The sequence below is a fragment of the Manis pentadactyla genome, chromosome 11 (assembly GCF_030020395.1).
Source record: "Manis pentadactyla isolate mManPen7 chromosome 11, mManPen7.hap1, whole genome shotgun sequence".
Lineage (NCBI taxonomy): Eukaryota > Metazoa > Chordata > Mammalia > Pholidota > Manidae > Manis > Manis pentadactyla.
In genome coordinates this window covers 13905735-13927854 of record NC_080029.1, presented here as the reverse complement: position 1 = coordinate 13927854, position 22120 = coordinate 13905735, and the positions used below count along the sequence as shown (strand labels likewise).

At 39.1% G+C, this 22120-nt stretch overlaps 1 protein-coding gene across 9 annotated transcripts in view; it reads right to left on the bottom strand.

Annotated features, from left to right (window-relative positions):
• Positions 1-22120, bottom strand: part of EFCAB11 (EF-hand calcium binding domain 11) — a 168717-nt gene that overhangs the window by 142846 nt on the left and 3751 nt on the right. For all 9 annotated transcript variants that reach the window (XR_008992417.1, XM_057488221.1, XM_057488220.1 and 6 more), the window contains 2 exons: positions 9242-9343; positions 8311-8401 (listed from right to left, as the gene is read on the bottom strand). Coding sequence is in view for 8 of the 9 variants with exons in the window: in XM_057488221.1 (XP_057344204.1) it covers positions 8311-8401; positions 9242-9343 (193 nt within the window). In the remaining variant the exon portion in view is untranslated. The remainder of the gene's footprint in view (positions 1-8310; positions 8402-9241; positions 9344-22120) is intronic.

Genomic DNA, 22120 nt, shown 5'->3' with positions numbered 1-22120 from the left:
CTCAGTATTTCCACATTACATTAGTGCCTGGCAATCTGCTTCTGCACTCAGAACCTTGGCTGGTGTCAGGGAGGAGGCACATCCACATTTCATTTCATGGCTGGAGAACAGAAGCAGCTTTAGAGAGCTTTTTGCCAACTGATGGGTGGTCAGAAACTGCATCTCTCAGTGCTTACAATGAAAGGGAGAAAGCTCCTAGGCATGGAGAAGTAAACATTCCCATGCAGAGAAAAATGCCAGCCAGAAATACCACAGCGTGCTAATGGCAGGTAAAGTCAAGAAAGAACATTAAGCTAGCTCCTTGATGACAGCTGAGGCTAAATCATGAACCGAACATGTCCCCAAAATAAAGCAGAGAGAGACCATCAGAGATTAATTCATGAAAATCACATGTAAAAAGAGAAAAATAGAAGAAGGTAAAGATACATGTGGTTATAAAACTCGTGATTGCCTTTTAAAGTACCTTTTCCCAGTTTATAAAAATTAACCATAAAGACAACTGTAAATGAGAATTTTACTGTCACTGTGTATTTGGAATAAGTGACAATGGACCAACAATTATTTATTAAGTAACTTCAGCATAAGGCATCATGCTGGGGACAATGGAAGTTACAGATAAGCTCAGAAACTCAAAGAGTTTGTAGTATTTTATGAAGATAATCCTAAACACTGTTTTTTGTTTATTAAATGACTGAAAAAAATACAACCATAAATATCAAAATTCAGAGAAAAAAATCAACACTGTTCAATGAATAAGATAAAAAAGGCTTTATTGAACAGGATCTTGAAAGACACGTCTAATTTGGACAGGTAGGGAGCAGAGAAACACATTGCCAGCAAGGAAAACAGAATGAAGTTTAAATGCATATCACACATTCAAAGGAACAAGTGTTATGCCAAGGGAAACATGGGAATTTGGGACTAATGAAAGATGAGTTTGGAAAGGGGACCAGATATTGGAGAACCAGGTTAAACAGTTTTAACTTTACCCACTAGAGGCACTGAAGATTTTTTAGCATTTTTGATCCATTGATTATTTAGGAGCATGTTGTTAAGCCTCCATGTGTTTGTGAGCCTCTTTGCTTTCTTTGTACAGTTTATTTCTAGTTTCATGCCTTTGTGGTCTGAAAAGTTGGCTGGTAGGATTTCAATCTTTTGGAATTTACTGAGGTTCTTTTTGTGGCCTAGTATGTGGTCTATTCTGGAGAATGTTCCATGTGCACTTGAGAAGAATGTGTATCCTGTTGCTTTTGGATGTAGAGTTCTATAGATGTCTATTAGGTCCATCTGTTCTAGCGTGTTGTTCAGTGCCTCTGTGTCCTTACTTATTTTCTGTCTGGTGGATCTGTCCTTTGGGGTGAGTGGTGTGTTAGTCTCCCAAAATGAATGCATTGCATTCTATTTCCTCCTTTAATTCTGTTAGTATTTGTTTCACATATATTGGTGCTCCTGTATTGGGTGCATATATGTTTATAATGGTTATATCCTCTTCTTGGACTGAGCCCTTTATCATTATGTAATGTCCTTCTTTATCTCTTGTTACTTTCTTTATTTTGATGTCTATTTTGTCTGATACTAGTATTGTAACACCTGCTTTTTTCTGTTGTTTGCATGAAATATCTTTCTCCAACCCCTGACTTTTAATGTGATGTCTTCAGGTTTGAGGTGAGTCCCTTGTAAGCAGCATATAGATGGGTCTTGCTTTTTTATCCATTCTATTACTCTGTGACTTTTGATTGGTGCATTCAGTCCATTTACATTTAGAGTGATTATTGAAAGATATGTACTTATTGCCATTGCAGGCATTAGATTTGTGGTTACCAAAGGTTCAAGGTTAGCTTGTTTACTACCTTACTGTCTGACCTCACTCGTTTATTGAGCTGTTATAAACATAGTCTGATGATTATTTGTTTCCCTTCTTTTTCCTCCTCCTCCATTCTTCATATGTTGGGTGTTTTGTTCTGTGCTCTTTTTAGGAGTGCTCCCATCTAGAGCAGTCCCTCTAAGATACCCTGTAGAAGTGGTTTGTGGGAGGCAAATTCCCTCAACTTTTGCTTGTCTGGGAATTGTTTAATCCCTCCTTCATATTTAAATGATAATTGTGCTGGATACAGTATCTTTGGTTCAAGGCCCTTCTGTTTCATTGCATTAAATATATCATGCCATTATCTTCTGGCCTGTAAGGTTTCTGTTGAGAAGTCTGATGATAGCCTGATGGGTTTTCCTTTGTAGGTGACCTTTTTACTCTCTCTGGCTGCCTTTAATACTCTGTCCCTGTCCTTGATCTTTACCATTTTAATTATTATGTGTCTTGGTGTTGACCTCTTTGGATCTTGTCTCTCGGGAGTTCTGTGTGCCTCTGTAGTCTGAGCAACTATTTCCTCCCCCAGTTTGGGGAAGTTCTCAGCAATTATTTCTTCAAAGACACTTTCTATCCCTTTTTCTCTCTCTTCTTCCTCTGGTACCCCTATAATGTGGATATTGTTCCTTTTGGATTGGTCACACAGTTCTCTTAATATAGTTTCATTCCTGGAGATCCTTTTATCTCTCTCTGCATCAGCTTCTATGCATTCCTGTTCTCTGGTTTCTATTCCATCAATGGCCTCTTGCATCTTATCCATTCTGCTTATAAATCCTTCCGGAGTTTGTTTCACTTCTGTAATCTCCCTCTGGACATCTGTGATCTCCCTCTGGACGTCTGTAATCTCCCTCCGGACTTCATCCCTTAACTCTTGCATATTTCTCTGCAGCTCTGTCAGCATGTTTATGATTTTTATTTTGAATTCTTTTTCAGGGAGACTGGTTAGGTCTGCCTCTGCAGATCCTTTCTCAGGTGTAACTATCTTGGTCTGGACCAGATTTTTTTGCCTTTTCATGATGATTGCAGTGGCTGTAGGCAGGTTGTGGGTGTGTCAGCTGGGAGAAGAAAGTCCTTTCCTGCTTGCTGGATGCCTTGCCCTTCTCCGCTACCTGTCACGGCTACCTGCACTCCTGGAGCAGCCACCGGGTTAATCTCCTAAGCTGCTGTGGGTGGGGTGTCCGTCAGAGCAGCACGGAGCACTGCAGGGAGTGGCAGACACGCCAGGTGTGCTCCTCCGTGCTAGCGGCGACCCTGCTGGGCAGCTGTGTGGCAGCAGCGGCCTTTGGGTCTGGCCTGGGCGGCTGTGCGTTGGGCTGGGATTTCGGTCGGCTCCTGGGAGCGCACCTGCTCCCTCTGGCTCTGCTGCTGGTGTGCACAGGGCTTTTCCACACAGGCTTCTACCGGGCTCTGGCTTCACTGCTGCCGGTGCGCGTGAGCCGCGCCCGGGCTGTTCGGTCGCGCCGCTGCGGGCTAGCCCTGCGGCGCACGGATCTGCTCTCGGTTCCTTCTAGCGCTTCCGCCCCCAGGGCGCGCTCCCACTCTCCTGCTATTGGGCCCATGTGTCGGGGTCCATGCCAGTTGGAGGAACAACTGGCAGGCTGCCTAGTCCTGTGAGGGGCTTCAGAGCTGCACTACCTCCATTTAGGGCGCCTAAGTTTCCCTGGTATTCCCAGCTGCCGGGACAACTTTGTCCAGCTATGGGGTCCCTGTCTCTTTAAGACTTGCAGAAAGCACTCGCTTTTCTTTTGTCTCAGGGGCACAGGTTGCGGGGCCCTGCCCCCATGTTTTGCTTTTCCGTTTCTCTAATATCCGGCACCCCATGCACCTTGTGTCTGTGTTCCGGGTGCGGATTTCTAGAGCTGGTTGTTTAGCAGTTCGGGGCTTTCACTCCCTCCCCATTCTGACTCCTTTCTTCCCGCTGGGTTTTGGGGTGGGGGAGCGTTCGGGTCCTGCCTGGCCACGGCTTTTATCTTACCCCCTTCGTGTGATGCTGAGTTCTCGCAGATGTAGATGTATCCTGGCTGTTGTACTGCATCCACTGGTGTCTCTTTTAGGAATAGTTGTATTTATTGTATTTTCATAAATATATATGTTTTGGGGAGGATATTTCCTCTGAACTACTCACGCCGCCATCTTCCCGTGATCCCCAGATTTTTTAGCATTTTTAAGGAACACTATAAATTCTTTAATAAGTTATATTAGTATTAAAGACAACATTTTCATTTTAACCTTTTAGTGCTAGAACAGCCTATTATTTCATATTCATCCCACTGTACAAACAGTACTATTCAGCTTTCACACCTCTTGAACTTCTGCCATTTGTAGTGGGTAAGGAGAAAACAAGATCTCCAAGAAAAAAAATCCCCTAAGAACTTCTGACTAATAATGAAACATCATTTTAATACACATATACACAAATCATGATTTTCAGCTCTAAGTGGAAAATAAAGTTTAAAACACTGGAAGGAATCTCAAATTTTGAAATCCAAATATCAAACATATCAAATATTTTATACCTTTAGTGCTAACATAAATTAGTACTGATTTTTGTCTGTTTTTTACATAACATATCATTTCTTGGTTTAAGAAAATAACTAGTCCCTCAGAACCCTTCCCTTGGTAGAAAACTTGTTTTCCTTGATTTATACAAAAAATGTTATAATTAGCAGTCCCCAAAGCAATCACCCTTTAAAAATAAAACCTCAAAAATCATGGTTTCCACAAGTAAAGCAACCACCTCTTTAAAACAAGAGTTTAAAGTAGATATAGAAAGGCTTAGGGAAGATACTATAAAATAACATGATACAGAAAAATAAAAGGAAATGAAATATCAGCAAATATAGCTCAAGAAAGAAATGTAAGAGAAAAATAAAGATATAAAAGCACAAAGGAGAACAGACATTGCTGAAAATATACTAGGAGACATGGTGAGCAAAGGAAACAAATTAAATAGATATTAACAAACAATTTAAAAGGACTTCCAACATAAGTACAATCAGCATTCTCAAAGAAAAAGAAAGTTGACTCAAAAATGTTAATATTCAGTCCATCATATATTTTTATTCAAGGACAATAGTCCAGATAAACATTTCTAAACCTGAGAGACACAAGGGAATATTGTTCTTATGATCCTCACTGCAGGATAAACTTCAGGTAAGCATAAACTATGGCACAAGGCCAGAAGGGGAGTTTGGAATCCATGTAACTGTAGAACTAACACTTAAACAAAAGAGATCATGATTGCAGAACAGATGTGAATGCTATAAACCCCCAAAACTTTTTTCAAGAAATGATTTTTTCAAGAAAAACTTTTTTCAAAAATGAATGATACAGTATTTTGGCATCAAGTTATAAAATGACATGACTCCTTGAGGCCCCAGTCTGTCTTTTTGGATTGTTTGTTTTGGTTCTTTGGTGGATTTTATGGTTGTGGTTGGTTGGTTTGGTTTGTAAAATAAAAGCATAATGCGGGCAAGTACTTCTGAAAGACACTACTTTTGACCTTTAGAATTTCCTTGGGAAGAACATGATAATCAATGAATTGAAGATTATGAAACTTGAGTCATTCAGACCTCAGATGACTCTTGCCTAATTAGAATTCCCCCTTCTTTAGGGCTCTTCTTACAGTGATCTTTAGATAACAGCTTACTCCTGGGTAACTCTGGACCTGGGTAATGAACTCCATTCACACTGGTCAATTAAGTCAAATGTTACTCAGCCATCTTAAAAAGTGAGTGTCTAACCTTAGGAATATTATGTAATTTTGCATCACTAACAGCCTCAACATCTGATTTTCATGAAAATTGTTTGTACCACTGAACCTAAGAGATGTGTTGAAGTTAAACATCTCTATTTCTTTGGCCTATTTTAATTTACACTTAGAACAAATTTTTTTCTCCATTTTTGGTTTCATAGTTTCATTTAATACTGATTATGCATCGTTTATTCTGGCTTAACAGTTATTCTGTTATTCTGTTATGATTGTGGTACTAAAAGTAATAATACAAAGGAGAGCTTGAACAGAGTCTGTTCATTAATTAAAATACCTTGTTTGACTGTATATTGCAAGGTCTCCAAGAGGTTTTGATCACACAATCCTTGGCATATGAATATATTTATTTACAGGTTCTATGCACATGTGCTACTATATTTTGTATATTATAAAACAGAAATTCTAAAGAATTAAATATACAGTATTTTACTTATTAATGGCAAGACTTCGCTGTCAGTAGAAAAAATTAATATTTAACAAGAACAATTTGATTTAATATATTTTATTATTTCTGAACCTCTGAATTTAATCCTGTGTGACTGAGCAATTTGTCTTAACACTTGGTTTTAATGGCTACCAGAAATCCGTCATAAAGTTACCTAGATCTAAATGGGAAAAGGGCATCATGGCACTAAGTTGCTTGGATTTTAATTCTATCCTTTCATTAAAAAAAAAGTCTAGGGCTAGGTTTTTTAGAATTATTATTTCGTTGTTATTGCTGACTGATATTCAGCTAGAAAATGTCCATCTCTCCTAATGTTAGTTGCTCTTAAAAGCTTATAAAGCTATTGAATTTTTGTATCTTTAAAAATTGGGTTCTAAACCACTAAAACATTTTAAGTTTTGTTTTTTTTTTACCAGGTTAGGACATTTCATTTTCAACTTACTGAACATGCAGATGTGAAGGGTTTTAATAAGTGATACACATCATTTTTTAAAATTGAAGCACATTTCCAAACATCCATTTTCAAAAATGTTTTCTCTATAGCAGAGGTTCTGAGAAAGTTATGTTCTCACTCACTGTTACAACATGGCTTCTACATAGAAGGGTTATACTTAAGTGGAGTTTTCAAAAATCCACCTGGGGTATGATGTAGCACCTACTGAAATCATTTAACACATAAGGATCACCAAATGTGGGTGCTTGTCTTTCTGTAAAAGGAAAATGAAGTGATAATTCTTCATTCTTTTGTTAAAAACCACCACCATGGTGTAGAAATACACTGACATGCAGATGTGGGGTGCCTTACTCATCTCAACACAAGGTGTATACAAAGATGTTACTACATTTTAAAGGTATTGCTGTTCAAGAATCATCTTCAGTAATACTGTCCTATGACACTTTACCTCTGGCTTTAACGCCTTTGTTCTTTCCTTCAACAGCTTGCTCAAGACTTGCTTGAAAATGATGCAGTAAAAGAATTTCATATATGTCACTGTTAATGACAGTCAGTGCAAATCCTTATTTCAAATACCCTGCTTGATAATTTCTATTGAGCAGGGCTGGCTTCTGGTCAGATCTCTTGAATTTATTTTTATCCCAAATGGAAACACCTGCCAGATGTCCCCCAGCATCCATTCTCTCCTTCTTCCTCAGTATCAGAAACGTAAAGGGCATATGATGCCCAAAGGAATGACTCCATTTCCAAATCCCTCCCTACCCCCTTACAACTATGCATGGCCTTGACACTAAGTTTTGATCACTGGGATGTAGGTAGAAATACTGGAGAGCCTTACAGGGAGGGGCATATCTTCTGCTCCCTTTTCTCCTACCTAGCTGGAATTTGGATGTGATGGCTGAAATCCAAGCAACCATCTTGGAGCAAGAGGGAGAAGCTAGGTGTTGAGGTAGCCAGGTCAAGAAAGAAGGAATCTAGATCCTTAATGACTGTGTTGCTATCAAACTGGCCCCAGACCACCTGCATTTATGTGAGGGAGAAGTGCACTATCTTTTCGTATAAGCTTTGTTATTTTAGGTTTTCTGGCTCTTGCTGCTGTACTGAACCCTGATTTACACACCTGGTAACAGGACTGATGAAGAACTGGTGCTAAGAGTCAGAGAAGAGTCTGCTCTGCATTTTCTCACATCAGCATGTGCTCGCACTATTCATATTACTTTCAATCTGTTGTTTCCTAACAGAAACTTCTTTTAAGTCACTTGCCCGTTTTGTCAGGATTACTTTATAAAAATGACATAACCTTTAAATCTACTTTACTAGGTGTATGTGAAGCAACATGTATCAATAATTTCAAAAATCACTTGAAAGCAAATGAATAGAAAGCCACCATTAAGCAACACCAACTCTTCTCTCTGAACAACTCAAGAACCACGTGTAACCTCTCAGGAAATACAGCCCACTGCAGAACACCAGCATCCATGTTCAACGTTACTAAAGCTTTTGCTTTTTTGGTCAATCCATAAGTACACAAAGAAGTTCTACTTGCTTCCTGCTCCTCTCTCACCCCCACCAACGAATGTTTATACGCCTTTCTGGTGTGCAAGCACTCCACCATCAAGGGTATGGATGGACTACTAGCTAGCTATAAATTTCTCTCCCACACCACAATATGCTGAGATGAAAATGTTCATTAGCAAAAAATCTGCAAAGTAAGTGTTCTGCATAAGACTGAAAACTTGAAAGGCAAATGAGTGTACATAAAGGTTTTGGTGCCTTACCTGAATACCTCAAGGATAGTCCTTTCTGGTAACTTGGGAGCCACCTGCCTAAACGCTTTTTGGAAATCTTCCAAAGTTAAATATCCACGATCTATTTGAAACAAAATATAAAACATTCACTTACTTCCATAAACCCTGTGAACTGTTATTTCAGCCATAACATTTGTGTGAAAACTTTGGAGAAAAGCAGTAATTTATAGCTGATTTTACATAAAGGAAATCTGCAATTGTTTCACTGGAAAAGTCTAAGAATCTAGTAACCCTGTCCTTCAGTAGTCACAGATGATCTCCAAGGTCACTTCCAGCCCTTTCATTTGTTGATTCTCTGAGTCTCAGAGAAAGGACTACAGAGACACACACTGAGATCACAGCATTAGGTTTCAAGTCTTTGTGCACTGCCGAAACAATTTCTTCTTCAAAATGTACTTTTTGGGGGGGGGCTTGGTTTTAGAATTATATTAATATTTAGAGAGAGCTGATAACAGCAGCCAGTACTGGACCTGAACTCCCTGAGTCTTTTTATCCCTGAGTGATCTGTGGGGCAGAGGGATTGCAGCTACTTCTCCCAGCCACGCCCCGTCTGGGAAATCAGTTCCTCCAGCCATGTGTCAGTCAAAGTAGGAGTCAAAGGAAAAGGCCACATGCTCTCCCTTCTGTAGGTGGCTCATGACCTTTTGCTGTTCCCATTACAATGTAAGCAAATCATAAGTACAATCATGTAATTGTAAATATTATTTCATCCATGGTAAATGTCAAAAATTTAATATTGTGATGGAGAAAAAACTCTCACACCAATAGATAAGATAGTGGCTAATGAACAAAGGAAAATCATATTCCAAGTACACTGATTGTTTTATTTACTGAGTATATGTTCCCATTCACAGTTCCTTAATAGCAATAGTTCATATCAAAACACTTTGAAGTTACTTACAGTGCCTGTCAAAAGCTGTAAAGATGTGTCTTATTTCATTCCAGTATAGTTGAGCTTCCTTCTTTTTCCTTATAATATGTAAAAACTCCTCAAGTAACAGACCTAAAAATTGAAAAATACAATTTGCCAAAAATGAGTGCCTTCCTCTTTAAGGAAAAAAACAAAAAATAAAGGAAAGTGACACATATCATAAACAAATTTTATCTTAATTTTGGTAAACAGTATTTATTCCTAAAATTAAGGCTGAAAGGACATTTCGCTAATTGTGAAGTAGACTGGATACTGGAAATTGATAACAAAAATGACAGACACTTTCAGAATTCACTAAGCTGTCCCAGGGGATAAAGGAATGGTGACCTGGAAAACATGTAACACTCTTCCCTCTAACAGATTTAACAGACAAGCCCGAAACCACTTATTAAGCAGGGTCTCATAATTTTTCTTTCCTTTGATTCCTTTTTTCTTAGCCAGATGTCATTATGGCAGGTTTTTTTCCAACTGGGAGATCGGGGCGAAGAACTACCTTCTCAAAAGTCAGTACCAATTGCTCACTGGAGATAAAGGTGAACAGAATATTCCATAAACAATGGAGCTGGCACCGTCCCCAGCCTTGGGCACACCCCACGACTGTTCTGCAGCCTCGGGCTCAGCTTCCTGTGATTCTCATAATAAAAGAGCCCAGCATGATCATATGAGATTGGATACTGTGCTTACAATGTCTATTAAAATGAATTTTAATGTGATCTTTTTAGTAGGTTTAAAGAGCGGAGTCAAGAATTTAAACACTTTTAGTGAACTGAGCCTTAAATATATAAAAAGAGCAATTCATTTCTGTAATTCAGGATTTCCATTACATATGTATCACTAAAACAGCCCCAAGTCATACAATAACCACATGCTAATTTTTTTTTTTGAGAGGGCATCTCTCATATTTATTGATCAAATGGTTGTTAACAACAATAAAATTCTGTATAGGGGACTCAATGCACAATCATTAATCAACCCCATGCCTAATTCTCAACAGTCTCCAATCTTCTGAAGCATAACGAACAAGAACCACATGCTAATTTTTAAGAACCTGCACCCTTTTCCTTTTGGTGAGGAATACTGAGCTGTACACCCTCCCTAAAATAGTTCCAATGGTTTCAAAAAAATGTAAAGAATAGTTATCTTAAGGGAACCCTGTGCACTGTTGATGGGAGTATAAAATGATAGAGCCACTATGGAAAACACAGAGCAGTTCCTCAAAAATTAAGAACAGAATTAACATAGGATCAGGTAATTCTATGTCTGGGTATTTATCAAAAAGAAAACAAGAACACTAATTCAAAAAGACACATGCACCCTCATATTTGTTGCAGCATTTTTTACAATGGCCAAGATATGGAATGGAAACCACCTAAGTGTCCATCAATGGATGGATGAAGAAGATGTGTATACATACACACACACACCGTGGAATACTACTCAGCTACAAAAAGAATGAAATCCTGCCATTTGCAGCAACATGGATGGACTTGAGGGTACTATGCTAAGTAAGTCAGAAAAGGACAAATACCATATGATTTCATTTATATGTGGAGTCTAAAAAATAACACAAACAAAACTCATACACAGAGAACAGACTGGTGGTTGCAGCAGGTAAGGAGCCAAAATGGGTAAAGAGTATCAAGAGGTATAAACTTCTAGTTATGAAAAAAATAAGTCATGGGGATGTAATATACAGCATAAGGAATACAGTTAAGGCTACTGCATTGCATAACTTAAAGTTGCTAAGAGAGATTTTAAAAATTATCCTATGCAAAACAATTGTAATTTGTAGGGTGATGGATGATAATGAGATGTATTGTGACCATTCCACAATGCATATTATACACCTGAAATTACTGTTACATGTCAATTATACTTTAATAACAAATAGTTTCCTTGATTTTCTGCATTTTTCTTATTTAGAAACTAAAAAGTCTGTCTATATTTATGTATTTAAATGATTCTTTTTTTATAACTCTTCAGGACTCACTGTGTGCTGGGCACTGTGTTAAGCTCTAGAAATAGAGTGGATGCCTAGGGAGTTACTCGCTTGTGGGGTGGGAGACAGTAATTACACAGGTGCAATTGCAAACATACACATCATCACAACCTGTGGCATGTGCAAAGAAGGGCTAACAGCAGGTGGTGTAAGAGTTCTAGGGTCCTCCTGCAAAGTAGGTTGGTAAAGGAGAGATCTCTTACAAGAGGTAATATTTAGCTAAGACCTAAATGATGAAAAGACACCAACTGGCTAAAGGATGGGAATAAAAGCATTCCAGGCAGTGGAAACAGCATGTGTGAAAGTCATAGGATGGAAAGTGGGAGAAATGAGAAAAAAGCCATTCTGGCTGGAACAAGGTGAGTGAGAGTGATACCAGATGGGATGGTGAGGTGGGCAGGGGCCAGAAAGCAGAAGCCCTTGGGTGTTGTAGGAAATAATTTGGTTGTTATTTAAGTTGCAATAAGAAGTCAAGAAAAGGTTTGAGTTGGGAAATGACATGATCACATTAGGTTTCTAAAGATCTTTCTGGCTATTGACTTGAAAACAGACTGGAGAGAAAGCAAAATGTGAAAAGGGAGACCTGCAGACGCACACTGGCAAGGATTGCGGTTGCTAGGGTGCTGGATAGGGTGGAAGGTTTCCAGACGTATTTTGGGATAGATGAAGGGTTAATGTGGTGGGTGAGAAAGGAGGAAATGTCAAGAATAACCCCTAGGTTCTGGCTTGAGGAGTCACTTAAAGAGATGAGAAAGGCTAGGGGAAGAGCAGGACTTGAGGGTGAGATGGGAAGCTGAAATCTGGATGTATTAGCTGTTCAATGCTTTGGAGACAACCAAGAGCAAAAGTCAAAACGGCAGCCGGACATACTCTAGGCAACAGGGCATATCTCTGAGCACCTACCAGAGTGCTTGGCACGTGCTCAGTAAACATGTATTGTGTGGGATTAGCATACACAGCGCTTCCCCCATGGCAGTTAAGGCTGTGTAGTGATACAGCTCCATTACTGTCTAATCACCCTTGTGACCAGAGGACATATTTAAAATTGCTAGCCAAGGTTCAAACTGAAGTCTCGTCATGCCATGATCCCACAGGATCAAATCCATAACTTAGTTTCATGAATACCAAAAGCTAATCAATTAAATAATACATAGATTAGTTGAAATCTTGAATACTGTATCACTGATCATGGCATATCCTACAAGGCCCTTCAGAATCTTGCCCTTTCCAGCCTCCCTCGCAGATTTCCTGATGGCTTTCCCAAGAGTGTAGGTCCCCACACCTTAGCACCTGTCAGACCCGCTTCCTCCTTTTGCCCCTGGTGGATTTTTACATCTCATTCCAGATGCAGCTAGGGAGTTACCTCGGAGGCTCCCCTGACATTTCCCAGCAGAGTCCCTTCCCTGAGACCCACAAGCCCTCTCATAGAATCTGATGGTCCTGTGGTAATTATCTGGCCTTGTCTGCCTGAGACACGCTGTAGGAAAGCACTGTATATTGTTCAAAGTTTTATCCCCAATGTTTAGCATGATACCTCGCAAGTTGTAAGGATTTGTTACATATTTTGAATAAGCAAATAAAATAGGAAGATGTTCTTTCTTGTATCCAGCAAAAAGCATTAAAATGTGTTTGGAATGATCTCGTAGCTCTGTAAACTAACACCAAAAGGTAGGGTACTTTTTTAGTCACATAGCCAGAAAAATAAATCATCATTTTGGAAACACTGTATAATACACAAAATTAACTCAGAAGGAAAGGAAATATATGAATATTTGCTCTTATCATTGTATCTGATTTACGGAAATGATAAGAAAAAAGCACAATTCCATGGTTCAATGTGTGATTCAAAAAAAAAGGTACAGGTAGTAATATCTTTTAATTGCATATTGGGAAAACTCGTTGGTATTTGGAGCTCTAAAGTAGTCAGGTCTTTATTTCATAGCCTTGTGGGATAAAAAGCAAATGTTCTTTGGTTTTTCCTAGAAGAAAGTGTGGATTTCAACTATATGTTTATTACCACATAAAAACAGAAACAATCTTACTAACACAAAAATCTCTACATAAGTAATCAAGTTCTTTCACACTATTTCCCCACAGAATCATATACCTTATTTTTTAAGGCCGAAACTCTATAAGGGTCAGCAAGTAGTATTAAACCATGTAAACACAGCCCCATCACCCCCCAAACCCCTGCCCTTGTCTCAATCTCTCCCTGGCAACACATATCCAAATGCAAGCCCATTTTCTGAAAAGGAGAGAGAAGTTTTCATGCAGCTTGGCTCTTCCATCGTAATAGTACAATCGCTTTCTGAAGCCAAATGCATACTGGATTGCTGTTCTTAAAGCTCTAAAATGCAAACACGTTATATAAGTTTTATACATCTTCCTGCTCTTTAAATGGTCTAGAAATAGGGTTTTTACTACTAGCTCCACCTGCTGTCACAATATTCAAACCTAAAATTACCACTTCACAAAGACCTGCAATAATTCTACTGCTATCAGATTTCACTCCCAGTGAGACATGCATTACCAGTGTCCACTCCTGGGGCGAAAGAACATGTTCGGAACATTCTAACTTCAAATATAACGTTGGGTCTTGTGTGTATGCTGTTCCACTAATAATGGTTACCTAAACACACTTTACTATAGTTGTATGTGAGGATCACAACATCAGCAACTGCCTGGACCCATGTGTTTATGTGGGTTTGTTATTAATCTGTCTACAGAAGAATGTTCAGAAATCAACTGGGTATTTGGATTCTATCAATCAGTTGATATAGCACATATAAAATACAAACAAAATGCACAGGGAAAGGAAACACATGCATATTTATATGTATTTGCAGTCTTTTTTTTGTTTCCAGGAAAGTTTGATGTGCAGAAACTTAGGCAGAGTATTCGCTTTACAAAAAGGTAGCCTCCCCACAATTCCCTGCCCAGGAGTGCCCCTAGAAGTACCCCTGCAGAACCGAGGATTGAGGATCATGTCTTAGAGACCACTGGGCCCGATCACCTTTGCAAATCCTTCCAGACTCTGCACGTCTGTGCATTTTCCATACCATTGGAAACATTTCCTTCTGTTTTATAAACAACTCCTTTCCATGTTCTACAATGCATATACATATCTTTCCAAATTACTTAATACATGTGTATAGATACATCACATAGAGAGACAGGCTAAGAATGTTACTATGATTTTGTTTTTTTTTAAGCAGTTCCCTACGAGGGTAATCGTCTTTCACCACAGGGTTAGATATATTCAAAAAGTCCAATAAGACAATATAATTTTTTTCCTTGAAAGTTTCATTATATATTTTTTTTGTGTGGGTGTGTATGACAAAACCACTGACCCTAAACTTCAGGGTCAGTGCACACAGAGAAATCCCCTTGAATATGAAGTAGTCTAGTTTCTGGCTATCACACTGAGCTTAAATTAGAAACTGCAATAAAACTGGGGAGAGTGAAGAAAACAATAAAAATGCCAAGTTATTGAGACTGTAAGTTTGGTCCTAGATTTAGTAGAAAAGGGAGGGGTTCACATTCATTGTGCCATATATTAATTTTTCCAAGGGCTGAAAATGCCTAGGTTTAAAAAGGATTAAGTGGCCTTTTAAAAGCTGTAATGCCAGCCTTCTCTAGTTTGAGAAATAAAATTCAGATTATGACTTCTGGAGGCCTTGAGAAAAAAAAAAGGTTAAAATGTGTTCACATAAAAATATCGTAAGGACAGGAGGTAAAACTGACATCAACAATGGTGAGTTGTCACAGGAAGATGGATAAGTAAATTCAGAGCACTAATATTTTCTTCCAGCTTCCTGCATAACAGTAGGGGTATAAAGAGAAAAGAATCTACCTTAATGGAAGAAATCAAGTTTTACTATGTCATTGGGAAGAAAATGAAAAGCAATAGTAAAAACAGGTTATAGAACAGAGAAATCGGAACCAGTAAAACCTTATTTCTACCAAACCTGGACAGGAATCGTTACCTTTTTATTATGTACATCTCCTGCCCATAAACCTTCAAACATTCCTCAGTGTTCACAGTACAAAGTCCTGACACCTTATTCCGGAATTTAAAGCTCCATTATTCCTTCTAGGAAAACTGGTCCTTAATCCCCTTTCTCAACTCTCCACTTCCTTTGGGGCAGCTTCCTCTGCTCTGGAATGTAACTCGTTTATAGGAATGCTGGTGCAGGAGGTAAAAATATTCCAAGGACAGTGGATTTGTTACTAGCAGTATGACAGCTGGTGGCTTTGGAAATGCAAATCTGTTGGCGTGGGAGAGGGGGTACAGTAAAATGACTAAGATCTGGGACAAGAGATTTCAGCCACTGAGGGTGGGCAACAGAGGAAGAGGGTCTGTGAGAAACTCCTCAGGGGTGGCCGGCAGAAAGAGCCCTTACAGAGGGGAAAGCCCTTCCCATTGCTAGCTGTGGAGACTGGGGGATAAAGCCCCTTCTCTGTACAGTGAACAAACACCTCAGCAAAGTCCACATGACCTCCACCTTTTATGGGCAGGGAGTGTGCAGGATAAGGGTGAATTTATCTTAAGTCCTGCATCCCCACTGGCACAGGCAGAACACAGAGCGGCAGGAGCGGGAGGCCACGCACACAGGGGGTGCCTGCCTTCACTCCCTCATTTACTCTGTTCTCTTCTTTGCTGTTCCACCTTTTCAAATCCCACCCATTCTTCACATCTGGCTCTAGCCCACACCTCATGCAGGAAGGGAGTGTCAACCTCCTCTAAACTTACAGAGGTTTTTCTTGTCTGTACTAATCATGCAACATCTGGCCATAGAAGAAGTGACAATACTTTTCCCTATCACACATCATATTTCCCTTAAATGTCTTTAGGTCAATGTCTGTCTCCTGAAGCTTTTCTATCTCTACAATGAAACTTATTCAGCATCCTCTACAGCATAATAAATTAAGGGGTGAATATCTGTGGCAATACTATAAAATGGCCCTATGATTATGATTTCAAGATAAGGTGAGGGTAACATGTATGGATTTGCTGATGATAAAAATAACTAAGAGGTCAATTAAAATCTGAAGTCAAACAAAACCTGGCTGTATCTGCTCTACTGAGGCTTATTTTCTAGGATACGGGCTCCAAACAAGATACACAATAAAAAAAGGTGTTCACAATAGAACTTAAAAGACTAGAAAAATGGACATTTAAATGTAAATTTAGGAAAAGAATATATTTAATAGTCAACTATCTGGCTCAAAACAACTCAGACAAGATAGTGATAAAGACATACAAGCCAAATGGCCATTAACTTCATAATGCACAGATTATTTTTCAATCGAACTGACACTGGACAGCACAACTGAGTCATACAGGCCATAATCACTGCTATGACAAATCAATCTCTTTGATTTTTCCATCGTTTAAAGTTGAAGGTTAAAAGTAAGTTCCTGGAAAGCTTTTTCAAGTATAAAAGTAAAATATGTTTATTGTTTTAAAAGGGCAATGCTGTAAGACAACAGAAGGGGGGGTGGAAATAAAGCTTGATCTAATCACAAGCAAAGACAAAATTCTGATGTACTTTGTTCTTTTTTTTTTCCCCCTTAGGCATATTTTATATGGATCTAGGATAAAAATACACATTCAGTGGAGGTAATGTTCATGCAGGTATTATTCACAGCATTTGATATATTAAGCAAAAGTCCCATAAATCTAAGCTGCTTATATTCATATAAAAATGCTCTACAACTTATCCCACAAATGAAGTCAAGTTATCTGAGATCACACAGAGCCTTTGCCCTTCATGGAATTACCAACATGTGTGGCATTAAGCCACTGGCCTACTCTGAGGAACATTTAAGGAACAGCCTTACAAAATTCACTAAAGTATTTATTTAAAAGTTTGTGGATATCAATGTCTCTCTCCCATGAGACACTGTGGAAGAAATATCCCACATCGGGAAAACTATATCTCTCTAGAAAAGGAGTTTCCATTGCATGGATGCTGATGACTGTGCTTGCTTGTGATTCCCTATTTGTTCTGGGCTCTCGAACCAAATTTGACAACAACCTCTAACAACTTCGCAGAAACTTATGATTTGCCTTGAGTGTACTGACCCACTCCTGACTTCTACTCATTGATTAATTAAGTTCCTAGGGGAATGAATGTGGCCTCAACTCCAACAGTCACTAATAGGACCCATGGCAGTACTGAAATCAGGGGAGGGGTTTATCAAACAGGTGAGAGGGCAAGCTTGGAGAGCAGATCGCCGTGGTACTTACTGGCTAGCTGTGCCACTCTGGGCAAATTACTTAACCTCTCTAAGCTTCAGGATTTTTTTAAAACTTACAAAATGGGGACAACCCTGAGATCATGGAGTTGTGTTAAATTTAACAATCCATGCATAATGCTCATCACAGGGTCTGCACATGGTAAGCATTCAGGAAGTTGTAGCTGTAGTTATTATAATAATAATACTGTAACACATGTAAATGTGTTTTGTAAACAAATAAACTGTCAAATGCCAGGATTAAGATATTTCATTCTTCCTCCCTGGAGTTGTTTCCTCATTTTTAAAAAGGGGAGAGATGGCAGTTTTCTAGGTCTCTTCTACTTGCACACTTCTTTCATTCTCCATACTTAGAGAAGATATGAAATGTATCACAGAGAACAAGGGTTGTAATGAAATAAAACCACTAAGAGAGGTAGCCACAGTGCAAATCAGAACCAGCTCCAACAGTGATCCACTGCTTCCTTGAACAAGTGGCTTGAATTTTTCCCCTCCCACTAATACAATTCCTTGATCCTGGTACCTAAAGAATTTTTGCTGATACTGGCTTGCTTGTTGGGATATAGGCATTAAATATGTCATTACATGCTGCTTTGCTACTTACTCTGGCTGCCCTCAAATTCTGCCACTTGACTTCCCTTGACACAGTTCACTCTTACTCCTAAAGGCTTGACTTAACTTTTCACTCTTCTTCTCTCAAGGAACCTCGGAACAACCCACCTTTTAGAGAGACCAGCAGCTCTTCGGAAATGGATCTGGGTGTCTGGGTTTCAATCCTTGTGAATTGTGTGCATTGTCAGGACTGCTGAGTCAGGGTCAACCCAGGATGTGAATCTGGACCCCACCCAGGAAGCCATGCAGCAATTTGGGCCCTGCTGAGTATCCATTGGGGTGGCATGGTGGAAACCTGGCCCAGCCTTGTCTGGAAAAAAGAAGACCTATAGCTAGCAGGAGAATTCCCAAGTCACAGGTCCCTGGAGAACTCTGGAAAGTGAGTTACCTGAATAAATGGCTCCCAGAAAGCCAAGGCCCACATTTTAGTTCCTCCTCAAGATCAAAACATTAAAGAGAAAGACATATTTGGAGAGACATTCAATCTCTTCATAAACCCTATTCCTACAGGAAAATAACTTGTAAATGTGACTCGTAGAACAGAAATGGAGGAGTGGATGGTCTGAAATTGGTTCAGTATTGAACAGATCTAACAAAAAAATTTATGTTGGCAGCAAACAGAGCTCAGCACTGACTTCTTGCTAGGACGGCTTCACTACTCTTCTGGATGTTTGTGGTTTTGAGTCTCCCCTCGCAAATGAACACAAATTGAAGCTAGTAGGAAAAGTAGTACTCTGGCTATAAGTCTATTCCTTTAATCATAAAAGAAAGTGATGCTTTGAGAAGGTAATTTGCCATTGATGTCAGGACCAGAAGAGAAAGAGGAAAGACTGGAAGCTTGTAGATGAAGGAAATTCCTTCCACAGTAATTTTGGAGCAAGATGCCGAGCATCTACACTGATCTCATTCCTCTTGCCCAATCTTCCCTTGAGTTTCTCAGATGACTTTGTAACCTTTTAAAATATATTTTAAAATTATTATGAAAAGATTCTGTGAAAAGCAGCATCCCAATGATTTGACTGAGAAGTGGATGTGAGAGGAGATTTAATAGCCTGGATATTAAACTCAGGGAAATGCACATGAGAACAGGTTCGGGAGCAGGTCATCAGTCAGACAGCCCTCACAGGAAAGAATATTTTCAGTACCAAAACTTCCAGTTTTGAAGCAATCCTTAGACCATAATGAATTTGAGAAAATGTTCCATAATAAAGCAGTCTTCATTATATATGAGAGAACTCAGGCATGGGAGAGACCACCTGAATGTAGAGGAACTCTGGCCTCAAGCTTAAAGCTCCAAAGTACATCAGAACTAATATTAAAAGGAAGCTCCATGCCTGCAACAAATGGAAGAAATCTTTCTGTATGAAGTCAAAATTCAAGAAGTAGAGAACTTATAAAGGGAAGTTTGTAAATTTCATGAACATACCTTACACCAGAAGTCAAACTGCTCTCAAACATTAGAAAAGAAGAAAATAAAAAGGAAGAAACTAACAATGGGATACTTGGAGCAGCCTTTTGCCACCAGTCAGTCCTCACTTCATATCAGAGCACTCACGCCGAGAAACCTTTAGAATGTAAGAAAGGTGGGATAACTTTCTGCCAGAATTTACCCTTCAATGTACATCAAATTACCCACACAGGAGACAATCCACATGGTAGAAACACACATGGGGAAACCTTTTAGGCAGTCCTATCTCACTATATATGCATACATGCAGAGGTGCCGGGTGGCTTATAATATTGAATGTGGGGGAAGAACTTCTGTCAGAAGTCAACCTTTACATCAAAAAATTCACACCTGTAAAGACTGTCATACAGAGTAACACCTCTCTGAACCTCAAAGAACTGGTTAAAGAGAGAAAACGTGTGTGACAGCAAATCCATAACTTGGAATCAGAGAACATAAATAAGGGAGAAAATCCATGAGAATAATGATAGGAAAGTGCCTTCTGCTACAGCCACATTTTTTATATAGAAAACGTCACAAAATGGAGGAACAGAGATAAATATAAGCAGGGGAAGACCTCCATCCAGACAGAATCACTATCAAGGGACTCTTAACAGAGAGAAACTTTATCAACACAAAAAATGTGGGAAATCTTTTTGCCAGAAGGCAAATCTTTGTAGACTGAATATTCACATAGAAACCCAAAGGAAAAAGACGGGAAGGCTTCACCAAGAAATTACAACTAATCGGACTTCAAAAAAATGGTATTTGAGTATTTTGAAAAGTGTTATAATTTTTAATAAGAAATTAAAAACCTGGGAATGGAATAAAAATTTCACCAAGTTAGGGAGTATGTAAAAACCACATTCTCCTAACAATAACATTTTTCTAAAGGTCATGTTACATATGCGATGCCAAACCTTGTATATGAAAACAAAAATGCAGTAATCTCTTTGGTAAATCTAACAAATAAAAAGGCTTTAAAAAGAAAGAAAAACTCAAACCAGGCAAAAGGACCTAAGAGCCAGCTGGAGGAGGCACTTAACGGCTAAGTCTGTGACAAGTTGAGCACTAAAATAATTAGGTAAAGTAATGAATTACAAATCATTAAAAACACACAAATTCATGAGTCCATGATGATAACAGATGGATGGATGGGTCAAGAAGGGAGGTCTCTTGCTTGTAGTAAAATGCCAGGGGCTTACTGAAAGAAGCATAGGGTTAGAAAATCAATATTTTGCAACCACTATGGCAAAATTTTGTATCAGACAAGAATCATGAATGGTTACCAAATCTAAGGGGAAATTTTGATGAGAAGCAGAATACTGGCAATGTCTTAAGCATGTCTTTCTTACTAGTTGCAAGGGAAGAAAATGTAAATAGAAATAATATAATGGAGAAGCTGGACAACATCTTGCCTGGTGATAAAAATTCACCTCATCTATGGGGACGATGGACACCGTGTGCCTCCAGATGCGGCCCTCTGAGAGGGACCTATCACCCCAACAGCATCCTGGCAGAAATGCTGAACCTCAACTTCGTTTCAGAGGAACAACAAGCAAACACAAAATGGAGACTGTTATTAAAAAATAAAATGAAACAGAGAGGGGTGAGCCATTTCCTCAAAAGTGCCAATGTTATAAAAAGGCAAAAAAAAAAAAAATATATATATATATACAGAAATATTCCAGATTAAAGGATGCTGAAGAGACGTGACACCAAAGGCTAATTCCTGCACTGAATGAGGACATTGTTAGGTCAAGTGACAACACTGGGATGTAGGCAATAAATTAGCTAAAAATACAGACTCTATGGACTTATTATTAAGTTGAGAGTGTGCTATGTTTATATATAGGGCAGCAAGAGGAGCAAGCAGTGGTAGAAAGTACAAATGAGAAGGCAATGGGGTAAAATGTTAATAATAAATGAATCTGGGTAAAGGGCATATAGCTATTCTCTGCACTATTTTTATTTTGTACTTTGTGCAAGCTTTAAATTGTTTCCCCCCAAAATGGTAATTCTAAAAAGCCAATCCAGCATGCTCTAGACTTGAGCTCCTCCAGTAGGAGGTATTCTTCATTCTCTCTCATCCACCCTCCTTTTCCTGCTTCACTAGATCATTCTGCTAAGCTTAGAAAGATCTTCACATTCCCCAAACAAACAAAAAACAAATAAATCCCCTCCTAACCTGTAGCCAGCCTGAACCTGCTGAAAGACTTATTATCTATTCACATTGTCACACTTTCTCACTTTCCATTTATCTTCAACCCCCTCAAGGATGGATGCTGGCCTCACCACACACTCAGACAGCTCTTACTAAAGTCACCAAATACCTCCCCACTCCCAGATTGCCAACTCCAATGGATCCTCCTCAGTACTTGACCTTTCAACAGTATTTGATGGTGCTCATCACCCTTTCTTGAAGCATCCCTCTCTCTTGGCTTGTAATCACACATTCTTGATTTTCCTCCTGCCCCTAACTCTCCTTTGCCATTTCTTCACCCCCTACCTGACTCCTAATGCTTAGAGC